We start from the raw sequence: 17,210 nt of genomic DNA, 5'->3' as shown, positions 1-17,210 counted from the left end.
CTTGGTCTCAAGGTCTGGAATTAGCTACACAATATGAATGGTAATAATCTACATCTAGCAGTAGCAGAGAAATAAGATGTTTGGCCTATCAGGAGCTGAGTGAGATGCTGCGCAGAAAATCCCACAAAAGGGAAATGGCTATGCAGGAACCGGGCAAGAGAAGTGCATGAGATTGCTCAAAAAGATTATGTGTAAGAAAATGAATAAGTATGAGTAAATAAATTCAAGTGTTAGAAGACTTTGGTCTCTGATGATCCATTCAAATCCAGAGAAATGCTATCTCTGGAACTTCTCCCGCTAAAAGAGGAAAGTTGTGTGCCGCCAGAGACATTTATACAATCACAGAGGAAGAAGTTCCAGAAGCAGCACAAGAAATTTACAATAACTTACCCAACCTGGCAGCCTCCAGAGCAGTTTGGTTTAATGAAACTCTGAAAATATGGATTTCATAGATCAGGAACTATTCACATTTCCCAGGATATTACAGTTGTGTGGATCAGGATGCAATAGGAATCTTTAAAAGAAGAACCCTCAGCACTTCACTAAACTATCATTCTAGGATTATGGTGGGGGAAATCCAGACCATTAAAATAGTATAAAACCCACATACACTTGGCAGTATAGGCAGAACCTGCATTCCCAGGCCTTGGTTTAAATTCACCCTTATTTGACTGTAATTAGCAATGAGCAGCCTAATTAAACCCAAAATTGCTTAGCTTATTTTAGGCTCAAGTATATTGAGCCTAACTCAAACTGCCCGAGAATCAGTCTACTTCAGGGCACCTAATAATTAATTGTTACAACCTGATGTGTGCTTGGGGGTCAATTCTACTGAACTCTTAAGATTCTACCAGATTGGAGCACAAACACTGCACTGTGAATTACCTTTAAGCATGGTGATGATTATGGTTATGTACCATCAAGTCATTTTTGATTCTTATTGACAATGCAGATAGATTTTCTTCATGGCTTTAAGCATTAAAAAATGGAAAAATAAACATGTCTTACCTACTTCCATTGTAGTTGGGTTTCCAGCACACCAGTACTGGTGTCTCTCTCTGCTTTAAAATTATTCACTTACATGCAGTAAAAGAAAGGTGATACCTCCAAAGATATCCTTTATTGGAAAATATGAAGCAGGTTCCATATAAATTATATAGCTGCCCCCCCAAAAATAAATGTCCTGCCCACATCGTCTCCCTTCATTTGACTGAACATGAAAGGCCAGTGAAGAAAAGAGCATTTTTTTTAAAGCAAATCATAAAAATAATCCAAGCCTTGGCCCAATTCCCAGATAGCGATTCCTGTGCCCAGTTGCTTTGCAAGTTCTAACCGCAGTTGAATGGACTGCAAAACACAAGAGAAACATTATGGATTATTAATTTTGCTGAATATGTTCTTTAGAAATTGATTGATGGTTGGGGGGGGAGAGGTTCACAGAAACAGGGAAAAAAATCACATATCATGAACAGCTTTCATTTATTATCACTACAACCCATTAAATGAGCTACAACTTCTATAAATTGCCAGTTAATAATCTGACAATTTATTCCTCGACAGAGGGAATGTAGCTACTCTGTTTTAATAATAAACATACTGGCCTTGGAGCATGAGTAAAATAGCTTCATGTTTTGAATAGAGATGCATACATCTGTCAGTTTTGGCATTTTTCTATTTATTTTTTTCCTCTTTCGTTTGTTCTGTTCCAATTGCACACAGACTGATTATACTTTTTAAAAAGTTTTCAACCATATATATTTCTGTGTATACGTTTCCCTGTCACATGCATTTTATGCTCAGGGAGCTGCATCACAAAATAATGAGAATTTAGAAGTGCAGTGGATAAAATGTTATCAAAATGCAAACTAAATTCTCTCCAGTTCCTAGTTATGATGCACCCACTCCATTAAAATTAAATAAGTATACCTTCAAAGTTGGGTAGAAGACTATATGCTTGTTTCCTTTACTTCTGTAGAAGGCAAAAGGAAAAAAGAGAGAGAGAAAGAAATAAGTGTAGTTAATATATCATTATACAGAATGATACTCTTGTGACAAATACATCTGCTATTTTTCCCCCTGCAATATATTTCTTTCCACAGAGGATAGAATTGGGGTTGGAGACTAAGTAAACAACTGAGAAAGGAAAAAAGAGCATGTTTGTGAGGGCAATGTTTGTGGCTTGAGAACATCTTATAATTAGCAAAATAATTAACAATATTCCACTTTGGAAAGCTAAATTAAATACATAAGAAACTATTTTAACCCATGCATATGGTAGTGGATCTCTTTGGTTTTGTTTTGTTTTTTATTTAGCCTGGATTTCTTGCAACGTGAAGACAGATAAATTTTCCAGCTGAGATGTTTCTCAGGTAAAGTACTTCAGCCTTTTGGATGGGAAAAGGATGGAAGGTATTCAAAACTTCCTCAAGCAAAATATCAAAAAGAAAATAATTCATTTTGCTTTAAAAACAAGTCAACATTTGTCTAAATCAGGGGTGTCAAACTCAATTTCATTGAGGGCCGCATCAGCATTGTGGTTGCCTTCAGGGGGCCGGGGTGGGTGTGGCCTACTGGGTGGGTGTGGCTAGACTGTGTATGGCCTACTGGGTGGGCATGGCCAGCTCTACATTGTTCGCATCAAGGGTGCCTATAGGGGCCTGGGCAGGAGTGGGACAGGTCTGAGGATCTCTGGCAGAAGGAGGGTCTCTGGGCCAGGGCCAAGGCAGTGGGGGCCCTTCCCTCACTGTTTCCAGGATGGCTTCGCGGGCCACATGAAACCACTTTGCGGGCCGGCTCCGGCTCCCGGGCCTTGTGTTTGACATGTCTGGTCTAAATCATTCAATTTCTTTAATATAGAATGGCAAATGAGAGGGAATCATCACTTACAACCATCCAAGAAGGATGGGTATGGAATGCAAAGTTTTCTGAAAAAGTCAATCCTCATATTCCAGAACATTGACTTCTTGGCTCTTAGGTCTTTAACTTAGGCGCCAACCTACAATTTGTTCCCAACATCTCAAGTTGGGGCCAAATTGCAATGAAGAAAATAATGTATTTCAGCAGGGAAATAACATCAGATTTATTTATTTGACCACCCCTCTTAAGCACAACTCTGGGGTGGCTTACAACAACAATAAAATCCAGTAACTATAAGACGAGAAGCCATAAAAGCATAAAACAAAAACAAAACTTGGTGGCTGGTTATCCCTTTAGGATGCCCTACAACCAGTTTCAGATCTGGATCAAGAAACCATTGTGGACTGAGGTTTTTTCCTTGAAAAATAGGTATGAGTTTAATTCTCTTTTCTCGTAAAATAAAATGAGAACAAAGTAATATATCTTTTGAGCTTAAAGAAAGTTTTAAACCCAGCTGTCAACAAAGAGTTATTAAATGTGTTAACAACCAGCTCACACAAACAAACGTAGCCATGTATAATAATGGATTTGGATTAATATGAACAAGTGTTAGTACCTTCATCTACAATAAAACCATCTTATTGTTTTGTTACATAATCAACACATACATAACATCTTATTGGTAAAGATTTTGCTATTTATCCAATTTCTTAAAAACCAATGTTTTTGTATTATTTGAAACTTTTAAAAGTAAACAAGATGTTTTATTTCTCTACCTTCAATCAAAAGATCAATCCTCCATGATTTTAGTTGGTTCAACAGCAGTTTTGCATTTATTGAATTTAATGAACAATAAATAATAGTAACTCACTTTTTATATTCCAAGTAGTGTTCAGCAATTTTTTCACTCCAGACTAGTTTAGGCTTGTGCTCTTTTAATATTTCAATATATCTAAAGAAGAATTTGCAAAAAAAAGTATGAACATTTTAGAATTCAAAGATTTTCCTGCTAGAATTTGTATAATTATTTAATACTGGATAAAATCTTACAGCACACAATATTGTATATAATGCATGCTGTTCCATTGCATTAGCGCTACCACATGGCTGCACATTCCAATTAACTCAGGAATAATTTATTATTTTTTTAAAAAAAATATTCTGATTGTTAAAAAAAACCCAAGCCCCACCTGTTGCATGCATGGGAAACATTTTGCTATTTACTTCTCCTTTCATTAAATATCCTCTATTTCTGCAAAACCTTTTTATTTGTTCTTTTCATAGTCCCATTTTAGCTTTATTAGTGTTTGAGCTATTTCCATAATACTGTGGTTTTAGTTCAACACTGGGTAATATGTTTATCTAAGATCATTATAAATTGCTACCTTATGCTCACACTCTATCCAGATGTAATAAAACCTAATGAATGACCTCTTCTTTCTTTTTAATTCCATGATGTTCTTCAAAGTGGATGGCCTTTATACTCTGCCCTCTATAGTATTAAAATGTCAGCAAATATCTTCTGAAGGTCAATAGCATTTGCTTATGACAAAATTTATCATTATTAACTTTCACATTCGCCTTTGTTTGAACTGTTACAGCTTTCTTTTCTCTATCCTCTCTTTGGGAAGCGGAAGATACACAATACTCTTGGTTCAAGAAGCAATGTTTTGACAAATTGTGGAGTTTAATGAATGAATGAAAAACCTTACTCTAAAAATATTAAGGCAGGGGTCTCAAACTCGCAACGTCACGTGTCGTGTCGTGAAATATCGCGACTTTTCCCCCCCCCTATTGCTGGCAATGGGGTGGGCGCAGTTTCGCCATGATGCATCCGGCCCCGTGGGCCGGCAGTTTTGATACTCCTGCTGTAATGGGTTAAGCCAGGAAATGCCAAGAAAATATAGTTGCACTGTTCATATCTGGTGCTACTTAAAATTGTCAAATGGCGACGCCTGGAATGGCTGCGGCTGCATTGGCTCTTGAAGGTGAATAGTTTTGGGAGGGATAGTAAGGACTATAGGCCACATGATCAGGAAGATTTTAATGTGTTTGAGCAACATGGTGGAACTAAGGTAACATATGACATACGACCAACAATCTTTGCTGGCCTGGCGAGTTTCTAGTGGTTTTGGAACTGTTGGTGAGACCGTTAAAAGTCGTTGGCGCTGTTTGAATTTGTTCTACCAGCAGCAAGATCTGACTGCTGGCCCAGTGATGGATTGTATTGCAAATCAGGGCTGTTTCCAGAGGAGAGGACCTGGAGCTTATGGAGCGAAGTAACTGGATGAGGCTTTTGGAGGAGTTGGTGGAGGTGGCAGCGTGCTCCAGGGGCGAAAAGAAGCAAGGCCTCTTTAAGGAAAAGGTGGAAGAGTCAGCATCAGAAAAAGGAAAGAAGGCGAGGTTGTCAGAATACAAGCGAATTTGAGGGCTAATCCACATGGAGCCCCATTTCCATCTGTTCTGTGTGCCATCGTTCACTCCCTAGAGACTAAAATGGACAATGTGAAATTTGAGCAGGCCACGAACAAGGAGTATACTGTATATCGGAGGTGGTGACCCTTTGAGAGCTGTATGCAACGAAATTTCATTTTGATGTATGCCGATTGGTGTACATTCAAAGTGACAATAAAGTTATCATCATCAAAGCATCCTTGGCAATGAAATACAACTATAGGGGTGATCCCATTCCAATCCTTCAAACCCCAGAGCTGGGAGGAAAGCTTGAGCTGGTGATCCAAAACTGTCACACAAGTTGTGACTTTGTCTCAAAGGTGCATTTTCCCCCCCAAAAAGCAGCTGGGCTGCTTTTTCCTTGAGGAGGAAGAAGAAAATGTTTCGCTTCTCACAGAAGACACCAGTTGCCTTTTGAAGAAAAAAGCACCTTTGAGACAACCATATCTTGGATGACTGAGAATCTCCACAGACATTAAGCTGCGGACTGTCCTCGCTTGAGCTGAAGGATGAGGCTGAGATTCATCATTAAGCTGTCCATATTCAAGGTGCTAGAAGAGTTCTAGAAGGGCACAGCTAATACTGCTTCTTGTTTCAAATTGTTTTTGCATTGCAAATTCAACCCTTCTCTTCAGAGGAACGACACCAGTACTGGGCAAATGTGGAGGAATCCTCCACCTAGTCTTTTTTGTTGTTGTTATTGGTTATTTTTTCCTAATCTTTGAACTTTCAAGCTCAGATTTTGTTTTCATGTACTATTTCAAGGCATCACCACCCATAGAGAGAAAAAAAATTAGAGAAATAGCTTTGTTATTGGGGACCAAAAGTTCTGGTTATCCAGACTGAGCAAATCTGCAGATCTCTCCTCGTTTTTACATGAACTACTTTTTTTTCACTTCCTCTTAATCATCCGTACAATCAACGTAACATACTGCACAGCAGAAATTTTCTACTTGTAATTACATTCAGAGCAATCAACTTTAACTATATATTTTACTAAATTTCTCTTTCCATTCTAAAGAAAGTAAACTGATTTCCATCAAATAATAATCAGCTTTGCTCTTCTGAAATTTCAACTGATACTATGAATGTTTGCAAAAATGGAAAACTGCAGGGTTTTTTTTTCATACATCGCAGCAGCCCCTTCCCCCATTCTCAGGATTGTAGCAGGCTGCAGCACAAGCAATGGGAAGGGCAGCCTGACATGTTTGTTGTTTGTGAAAGAATGAAGAGATTTCCAAAAGAAGATGAAAAGACTGCTGGCAATTAAAGAATTAATGAGTGAATGATCAGGAATGTTATTACTTTATGTTATGTTTGTATGCTCTCCTTTAAGGTGTTCACTTTGTTGTAAGATGCCTAGAAGTGTTTGGTGAGTCAGTAGCATACAAGTAAAGGAAACAAATAAAATGAAACAAAAAAAAGTTAATTACTGGAATTCTATAAGGGCAATATCACAGGTTTCCATAGAATACAAATGAAGTAGTGTTTTGTACAACATGGTCAATTTAACAGAACATGTAACAAATGTATACCATGCTTATCATAAAAAAACCTATAAATTTTGAATTGACAACCTTCACTCCATAATTAAATCAATCTATCATCTATCTATCTATCTATCTATCTATCTATCTATCTATCTATCTATCTATCTATCTATCTATCTATCTATCTAGTTTTGAGATTACAGAAGGAAAGCCATCTTTTACTTGAAAGCAAGCCACGTTTCTGACATTACTCTTGCAACCACTTCCTTCTGCTCTTTGAAGAAAAGAACAGTTTAAGAGATATATGCCTTATTCAGCCTCTGCCACTCAGATCAAGGACAAATTTTTCCCCAACTTCGTTAAGATCTGAAGATGGGTATCTTGTAACATCTTCATCTCCTACATCTACTCAAAGCGAGATGAACAAATGCCTTTTTTGGTTAGCTTTTTATTATTGCAATTGGTATGCCATCTACTTATCAGACTCCAGAGCACAGATCAATATCTTTAGGGAGGGAGGGTTACACTGAAGAAGAAAAAAAACTGTTTCCCATCTTCACTCATACATTAAGGCATTGCCTCCCATGAAAAAAGAGACAGTAGCAAAGCTCATTGACAGCTTACTATGATGTTGACAAGAATTTCTGAATCTGGGCCAGTCATCCTAGATTTTCCAGAATCTGAACTTAAGCTGACTCAATGATAAACAAACACTTTATCTCGCCTTGAATAAGTATGTTTATTATCACTTAGCCTGTAAATTCATAGACCGGGGATAGACGAAAATTAGCTTGGGAACAGGCATTTATTTTACTGTTATTACAGGAGTAAACTATTATTATTAGAAAAAGGAAAGTAACATAAAATTATTGCATGTGCAATATTTCACCGAAAATGTAACTGCACAGGTAAGATGTGCCTGCTGAGGGAAGAAGGTAGCTCTGGAGACGCCATTAGTTCTCCACAGAGGCAAGAAATAGGATGGCAGATGTGGGTAAAAGAAAAACAATCTAAGCAGGTAAGAGGCTGTTCCTTTTTATAGACATACATGATTCCCAGAGTGCATTTTATAAGCATCTTTTAGCCCTTCAGTCTGGATCTGGTACTATTGAATATCAAGTCATTAAAGAAACCTCTCCAGCACAAGTTGATGTGTGTTACTGCATCAGAGCTGGTTGGGGCTTGTGGGAATTTCTTTTTTCTATTGGAAGATTAAAGTGGAAGATATTCTCTATGTTTAGACAGGGAAGAAATGTCTGAGAGCAGATAGCTGTATAATTTACAAGGGGAAGAAGGCCGCTTTAAACAAAGAAATATACGCACATGTACTTCTATGCATACATGCTTTCGTATTATTTTATGTGATTCTTATACTGCAGAGGCACTAATCTTTACAATGGATTTTGGAAACGTCTCCTCCTCCTCTTTACAAGTCTTATCTTGCTTGATTTCACACAGTTACTCTGATTTATTTATATTGATTAGAGATGAAGACACAGGGGTTAGCGAACAAAAAACAAAAAAAGGAACAATGCTCCACTTTAAATATTTGACCGAAAGAAAATTACTAATCCAGCCAGATCCATAAAACGGCACACACTCTAATGCATTTAGAATGAAAGGCAGGGCCCATAAGATAAAGAATTTATTATTGTTGGATGGCACAATTTATACAAGATGCATTTTTTTTTTTTTGCTGGATGTGAAAAATGCTCAAGTTCTGTAACATTCCAGGAAGTCAGTAATTGACAAAGGACACAGTAATTTAATAACTATGCATGAGTTCAATTCTCAGCAATGAATTCAATGGAAAATATTTCAATATAATTTTATGGCGACCAAAGGTGAAACACGCAGGCCTGTATTTTCAGCTCTCATCCATTTTTTTCCCTTTTTCTTTTTCTAGCAACTTTTATATCTTCCTCCCAACTATTTTATGGCCCAGTAATAGGGAGTGTGTGTGTGGGGGGGGGGAAACAAACATATAAAAAACAAACTGATGCCACATTGTTAATAAAGTGATGTCAGATGCCAGCTATGTTTTTGTTTCCTCAAATAATCCTGGGATTGTTCTTTAACAAATTCCCTTAGAATTCTGAGGGCTAATTTACACCTCCCTTCAGGGCCTTCCATAAGTAATTTTAAAAAAAAGTCAAGATGAGAGACACAATGTAGAAAGGGAGTTAGGCATCACACATAGTAAAGGTAAAGGTAAAGGTTCCCTCGCACATGCGTGCTAGTCGTTTCCAACTCTAGGGGCCGGTGCTCATCTCCGTTTCATAGCCGAAGAGCCAGCGTTTGTCCGAGGACGTCTCCGTGGTCATGTGGCCGGCATGACTAGAACTGCTAGGTTGGCAGAAGCTGGGACAAGTAACAGGCGCCCACTCGGGATTCGATCCGCCAAACTGCCAACCTTCTGATCGACAAGCTCAGCGTCCTAACCCACTGAGCCACCGCGTCCCTTATTTATATACGGTATTAGGAAAACTAAATTAAAATTCAAACCTGAATTTCTTAGGATGTTTCCACCCACCGTTTTCACGGTCTGATCCTTGCAAAGCAGATTGAAACCAACCTGCAGTCCTCCTCGTTGCTACCAGTCTGAAAATGCAGGAAAGGAACCATGGCGGTGCAGCGGTTAGAATGCAATACTGTATTGCAGGCAAATTCTGCCCACAGCTTGGAGTTTGATCCTGACAGGGGTCAAGGTAGATTTAGCCTTCCATCCTTTCAAGGTTAGTAAAATGAAGACCCAGATTGTTGGGAGCAATGTGCTGACATTGTAAATGGCCCAGAGTGCTGTAAAGCAGGGGTCCCCAACCCCCGGGCCGTGGACCGGCATCGGGCTATGGCATGCCAGGAACTGGTCCACGCAAACCAGTGAAGCCCCATCTGTGGGATGCAGGCAGCATGCAAAACCACGCTCCCTCCGGTCTGCAGGAAAAACTTCTCTCCAAGGAAATGGTCCCTGGTGCCCCAAAGGTTGGGGGACACTGCTGTAAAGCACTATGAAGTAGTATAAACAGTAAGTCTAAGTACCATTGCTATACAGCTAGTCCTTATTTAGCGACCACAACTGGGACTCACAACTCAATTGCTAAATGAAGCGGTTGCTAAGTAAAACTGCAATTGTGCATAAAATCTTGTTTTAGCTTTCTTCTGTTTTGCAGACCTTTGAAAGTCGTAAGTGAGAAAACTGATTATAAAATTATTTCCCCGTCACTATTGAAACATTATTAAATGAGGCAGTCACTAAACAAGGACTACCTGTGATCAATTCTCCTGAAAGCTGTGTAAAAATGCTATTCAGTGCCCCACCCTCTTAGCTGCTGCAGATTTCAGAGAAAAATCTCCTCTGTCTTACCCTGAGCAAAACAGGAAACAAATAGATTACCGTTTTCCCTTTACATCTGGGTTGTTAGTCTGGACAGCTATGAGAGATGGCAATTTGAAAAGAAAGGAAAAAAAAAACCCCACCATATAAAAACACAAACACTTAGCTAATATCCTACCAACAGCCTGGCAACCAACTGATTTTTGCCAGCCTTTCTAATCAGTTACATTCAGAAGCTCCAGGAATTCCACTTTAAAACGTAACTGGCCTTCTCCAGGCTAGTTTGACTATTTGCAGATTCTTGCAACTTTACTCCTCCTCACAAAGCAACCCAGGCAAAGAGATGACAGAAATTCTACCTGTTTTCCCCTTTGCCAGGGCGGGCAGTTGACTTACAAACAGCTATACTGCTTGGGAGGTTTCAAGTGACTGCTTTGCATCTGAGGTCAGGAGCTGGAAACCAGGAGAGATGAAAGTTTCCACCATAAAGGAAATGGACGGCCCACAAGTTCTAGCAAGAGCTCAGATTTTCTCCAGTTTGCAATAAATCAGTACAGAGAAGAGCTAACTCAGTCCTTAAAATGAGCCAACTTTATCTACTCAGGCAGCACTATTTTGAACAGGCAGAAATTCTTTGTGTGGAAATAACCTGGGGACTATTTTTTTTCCCCCTTATCCAAAATTCAGAGTTATAGTTCCAGGGGTCTCCTAGTGATCTTTCAGGCAAATATGATCAGATCTGAGTCTGCTTTGTGTTTGGGATCAGTCAAGGTCAGCAATGTGCTGCTGTTTGTTCTGCCTCCAGCTTTTAAATTTACAAATTTAAAGGTATAGTGTGGTTGGGAAGGAAAAAGCATAAAAAAACCCACCAACCTCTGACCTTGTACCCACATGTTGTTATATACACATGCAGTTTCTCTTGGAAGTGCTCTTAGGAAACGATGGCTTTCCAAAATCAAGAAATTTTAACTTGGCATCTATAGTCAGGTACAAATTTAATTTGTTTAATTGTCCATACAAGTAAGATAATATTTTGGACTATGTTTGGGTATTTTAAAGAAAAGTTTTATATATACATGTATGCACATGCATGTTAATTATAACTGTTTATATAACATATAACGGGACGCGGTGGCTCAGTGGGTTAGGACGCTGAGCTTGTCGATCAGAAGGTTGGCAGTTTGGCGGGTTGAATCCCGAGTGCCGCGTAGCAGAGTGAGCGCCTGTTACTCGTCCCAGCTTCTGCCAACCTAGCAGCTCGAAAGCACGTAAAAATGCAAGTAGAAAAATAGGGACCACTATGGTGGGAAGGTAACAGCGCTCCGTGCGCCTTTGGTGTCTAGTCATGCCAGCCACATGACCACAGAGACATCCTCGGACAAGCGCTGGCTCTTCGGCTTTGAAACGGAGATGAGCACCGGCCCCTAGAGTCGGAAACGACTAGCACGCATGTGCGGGGGAACCTTTACCTTTACCTATATAACATATAGGTTCACCCGACATTACTAAAGTGCATGGATTTTTTTATGCTGTCATAGCTTATTTTTTTTCACCGACACGTTCTTGCATTCTTCATTTTTCATGTAAATTTCTCCAATTCTTGTTTTAGAAAGCTAAATTCCCTTAGGACTGCTTTTAAATTACCCTTCATGCACATTTTACTCTCCCCCCCATTTTTCTGTGTAATTTTCAGGAGTAAACTATTTTTCATAAACATTTTTATGCAAACGTTTTTAGCTGAATAAAGACAAACAATGGTGAGCTCCATCTGTGTTGCTGTCTGTGCATACTTAATGTGGTTCATTTTGACAGATACCACATTTGACAGCTACCCATTTGCTAAAGTTATATCCAGTATTTCCTCAAACAGATCAGGGAGGCAGTGCAGCAAAGGTAGACCTAATCTCCTTTCATAGCTTAAAGCAGAGACTGGTAAAGTTGTTCTCCAAATGCTTTGCACCAGCTATCGTTCATTGCAGGCACCTTGGCTAACGGCAAGGGATTGTTGGTACCAGAGGCTAAAACATCTGGATAGCAGGAAAATGCCTCTTTAAAGTAAGAGTTAACAATTATTTCAATATGCAATCGTAATGGCATCAGGGCCAAATAATGGAAAATTTAAAACCATTAGAACAATTGAAATCTTTTGATATGACCCTATATGACGACGTTTTGACAATTTCACCCTCAAGCTCTCACCCAAGTATACTGAAAACTCAAACAATTGGATAATATTGAAGATTCTAGCCATTAAAAATATTTACGTATGTATGTTTCATGTAGGGATTGGGTGGGAACCACTGTCCATGTTGCCAGCCTCTAATTTAAAGCAGAGGCCCCCAACCTTTTAGGCACCGGTGACCGGTTCTGTGGGGAGAGGTTTTTCTGCGGACCAGAGGGGTCGTGGTTTCATGTGCTGCTTGCATCCCACGGATGGCTTTGCTTTTTGCGTGGCCCAGTTTCTGGCATGCCACGGCCCGATGCCGGACCACAGCCCGAAGATTGGGGACCTCTGATTTAAAGAATCCAGGAATAGATGAAAACAAATACAACAGTAGGACCTGGTCTGTTTTTATTTTTTAAAACAATGTTCTTATGTATTCATGCAAATTCCTTTTATCTGTTAAAAAAAAGTCCCTACACCCCCCCACCCCCGATTACCTGATTATTCAGGTCTGGAAAAGCATGTGTTGTAGATTCTTAATTTAAATTTTAATACCTTCAGCGGTGGAAGCATAGCTCCCTCTAGTGCATAATTGCTGCAAGTAACTTTAAGAAATTTACAAAGTACTAAATTACTTCATAGATAAAAGGCTTATAGGAAAAGTTCACTAGGAAGCACACTTTTATAGTTCCTCTCTCATGTAACTTACCTTGGCTCACATCATGTACTGAATAAAGGAAGAGCAGTTTCAGGGGGCAGGGGCCCAACGGGATAAAATTCAGGTTATAAACTGAATAATGTTATAAACTGTTATCCAGGTAGTCCTTGAGTTATGACCATTCATTCAGCAACAACCTGAATTTACGACAGCGCTGAAGGGACATACAACCTGTATCTGAAGTTATGGCTGATGCAGTGACCCCCTGGTCATGTGATCAAAATCTGGAACCTTGGCAGCCCACCGGCACTTATGACCGTGAGGTGCTGCGACTCCCCCCACATGCCTATTCCATTCCCCCTTCCCAATCTATGCCCTTTTGGCTGCTCTCCACAGCAATACTAATTGGCAGTGCTGGAGCTGAAACTGAAGCAGAAGCCACGGGCCTTCAGCACTTTCAGCCAGTTTCTACTATGAGCCATGGTGGCGCAGGGGTTAGAATGCAGTACTGCAGGCTACTTCTGCTGACTGCTGACTGCCTGTAGTTTGATTCTCACTGGCTCAAGGTTGACTCAGCCTTCCATCCTTCCAAGGTTGGTAAAATGAGGACTCACAATTGTTGGGGAAAACATGCTGACTCTGTAAATCGCTTAGAGAGGGCTGTAAAGCACTGTGAAGCGGTATGTAAATCTAAGTGCTATTGCTACTTCAGCCCCAGTGCACTTCTGTTGCCACTGAGAAATGGTGCCTTAAGCTACACGGGGGCCAGTCCCCCAAGCACCACTGTACAAAGTCCAGTTTGTACCAGCGGCCTGCTGTGCCCACTGACCTTTACTGTTTTCTTCCCACTGTTCACAAGGTATGCCCTAGCTCTATGTGAGCTAGCTTTTGGCCACAAAAGGCCTTCCTGAATCCGCTTGCACCATTCTCCAAATTGTGTGCCCCTTCTCGTGATGCTTTGAAAAGCTTCTGAAGTCTGGACATTGCAAGTACAGGGTGCCTACCATTCTCCAAATAGCTTGCCGGTTCTTTGAGTGGTTTGCATGCTTGGTTTGCTTTTCTGTACTTAAAAGAGAAACTTCTTGCTGTTTCGATGAAAAGAGTGGATGGGTTCAGCTCATAGAACATGCTTTCTGGTCTTAAAATTAATTTAGAAACAACCAGTATTTTCCTACTCCAATGCAGCTAGTTGACTTTGTCTTTGTCAACAAAAAAAATGTAATTGCCTTTTACACACAGTAACAGATTTATACCAGATTGGATTTTTAAAACATCCAAGAAATCAAACGATATAATAACCTGAGAATGAAAGAAAGCAAGGATCCATTCTTTCGAGAATGGGGTGCAATAATTTACCAGGCAAACATGAAAAGCTAATCCATAAGAAAGGGTATAGTTGTGTCAGCAAGATCTTGTTGGTATTTCCATAAACTAATGAGTTCCCAGACATGTAGGCAGCAGTTAAGAGATACATGCCTGGTTAGTAGTTACCAAGCATTTGTAAATATGTCATTCTTTCAAATGCATCTACCTACATCAAAAGATAAAATGCTAATATTGCAGTCAGTTGCAAATTATTGGCATCATAACAACAAAGGAAGCACAAACGTACCCAGACACACAAAATACGGCAGAAAGCCATTCTTGCTGTACCTTGAGCTAACCAAATGTAACTGTTTCTACTTTGCCATTTCTGCATCCCCACACAGGAGACGTATGTGGTTTAAGGACTAACATGCAGGCTTTCATTTCATTTTCAGTTAACTTTGCAATTCAATGTTCTTTGCGTGTTGAGCAATTCAAATTAATCTATATCACTTAAACATATTGTGCAATGGTAAAGCCACCTAGTTGCAGTTGTGCTCAATACAGCAGAGAAGTCTCAAGTGAAGTAGGTATCAAAGGCAAGAACATTTTTCTGAGTTCTGAATACCTCTGGGATCCAAAAGCATTCTACTGTAGGAAGATGAAGAAGTTGCAGTAGCTAATTAAATGCTCTCTCTAGAATGCCAGACCCAAAAGTTTTTTATTTTTATTTTTTAAGGAAGAAAACAGTGTAAAGTTTGGTGAGTGCTTTAGGATCTTCTGCATTTGACATTTGTTTATCACGTTGGGTGCTAAAGCCATTATAGTTTTGTTTTGAATTAAACTTAAGTTTCTGAATCCATTTTACTGTCCTTGGCATTTTGATTTTTTTTTTAAAGAAAGACTGTGCTAGTGTATTTTGCTTTACTCAGGATCAAATCTGTATTTAATTTTTTTTGAGACTAATAACTGCCTATTTTTTTAATAATGAGCATATTTGATAACTGTGACATAGGTTTCATTTTAGTCTGATAGCAACCAAAATACATTGCAATTATCTATCTTTTCAAATTAAGTACAAGCCGGCCTGGCCTGAGGGGGGATTGGTGGGGTTTTTACTATCATTTTATTGGGGTTTTATTAATGTATTTATTGTTTTTTATGGGCATGTATTTAATTACTTTTTAATTTTTGTAGCTTTGTGTTTTATTCTTGCCCTGTACACCGCCCTGAGTCCTTCGGGAGAAGGGCGGTATAGAAATATTAATAAATTAAATTAAATTAAATAAATTAAGTACCATACTACAAACCAACCTCTTTTCACAATGGAAATTGTCTCCAGTTAGAACATTTAGTGGAATCTCACATTTCACTGGAACTTCGTAATAGGAATTAGCTCCAAGTATTAAAAATCCTGCCAGCTATGTCTTTAATCATAATAATTACACATTTTAACAAGTGAATTCTGTATGTTACCATCATCAGAAGTTGTTAACTGGGACAACAAGTGTAAAACAGACTTCACACACACTAATTAATTAATCATGAGATTTTTTTTCTTTAAAAACCATTTCAGCTTTATAGGTAGTCCTTGAGTTACAACTGTAATGGAGCCTTGCCTATTATGGTCGTAAATTGTAACAATAATAAAATGGGGCAGTCATGTGGCTGACCCAGCTTGACAATGTTTTTTGAGACTGTTGTTAAGCTATCAGGATGGTTGCAAGTGCAAACCCATTGTTTGCCAAAACTCAGAAGGGTCGGTGTTCAGCAAAAAGCATACCTCTTTACAGTAGATATACCAACATGCAAGATACTTTAGAAGATATTCCCTACTTACAAGAACCTCTAATATTGGAAGATTAAATTAGATCATTACTCTGGTCATAACTAAATTGGAGGGCTACAGGAATTGAAAGAATATATATAGAGAAATATGACAAGCAAAAGATGAAAAATGAGTGATGGTCCTAGAAAATCTGGGGAACAACTGGTTGAAAGATTCCAATACCAAATAGGAGACGTAACAGAGTGTACAAACTGTTGCACAATATTCTTAATTTCATTTCTTATTAAAATGTTTGGAACCATCCAATGAAGGTTAGAGCCTTACGCTGTAAGGAATACACGAGGTGTCGAAGCTGACTTTAGAAAAGGCTGAGGACTAAGGCACATTATTCTTGGTGCATGCTGGAAAACAGAAAGCCTGAGGAGCCGGGTTGGGAAGAGATCTTCCTACAGAAAATTTATCTAAGTAGTTGCTAAGAGTTTTTACCAACTTGATAGCCTATAATCAATTGCTTGATCTATCAATCAATTAATCCATGTTTGTAAACTAAGCAGGATTTCATTCAATAACTTCTGCTTCATCAAGATATATATCTTGCCATGATTAAAGGTAAAGGTAAAGGTTCCCCCGCACATGCGTGCTAGTAGTTTCCAACACTAGGGGCCGGTGCTCATCTCCGTTTCAAAGCCAGCGCTTGTCCGAGGACGTCTCCGTGGTCATGTGGCCGGCATGACTAGACGCCAAAGGCGCACAGAACGCTGTTACCTTCCCACCGTAGTGATCCCTATTTTTCTACTTGCATTTTTACGTGCTTTCGAACTGCTAGGTTGGCAGAAGCTGGGATGAGTAACAAGCGCTCACTCTGTTACGCGGCACTCGGGATTTGACCCGCCAAACTGCTGACCTTCTGATCGACAAGCTCAGCGTCCTAACCCACTGAGCCACCGCGTCCCTTGCCATGATTACACCCACTGAAATAAATGGATCAAGTTGTTGTAACTAACGTGACCCATTCTCTTACAATGAAATTTGGATCAAGATGTGTGCATTCCTAAAGCTTCATTATGAAGATATGAACAAATAATATGGCAATATGTTTTCCTGGACCAAGCCTTTGTGTATTACTTCAGTATGTCTTGTTCCAATGATCTACTGCGGGT

At 39.3% G+C, this 17,210-nt stretch overlaps 1 protein-coding gene across 6 annotated transcripts in view; it reads right to left on the bottom strand.

The window, feature by feature from the left end:
- Positions 1 to 1,110: 1,110 nt before the first annotated feature.
- CHID1 (chitinase domain containing 1) overlaps positions 1,111 to 17,210 on the bottom strand; it is a 105,055-nt gene continuing 88,955 nt past the window's right edge. For all 6 annotated transcript variants that reach the window (XM_081314184.1, XM_081314185.1, XM_081314181.1 and 3 more), the window contains 3 exons: positions 3,728 to 3,808; positions 1,927 to 1,969; positions 1,111 to 1,347 (listed from right to left, as the gene is read on the bottom strand). In XM_081314184.1, the coding sequence (XP_081170310.1) occupies positions 1,249 to 1,347; positions 1,927 to 1,969; positions 3,728 to 3,808 (223 nt within the window). In that variant the 3' untranslated portion in view covers positions 1,111 to 1,248. The remainder of the gene's footprint in view (positions 1,348 to 1,926; positions 1,970 to 3,727; positions 3,809 to 17,210) is intronic.

Source organism: Vipera berus, assembly GCF_964194415.1.
Source record: "Vipera berus genome assembly, chromosome: 1".
NCBI classification, from domain to species: domain Eukaryota; kingdom Metazoa; phylum Chordata; class Lepidosauria; order Squamata; family Viperidae; genus Vipera; species Vipera berus.
The sequence above is the reverse complement of the archived record's forward strand: the minus strand, read 5'-3'. Positions and strand labels throughout refer to the sequence as shown.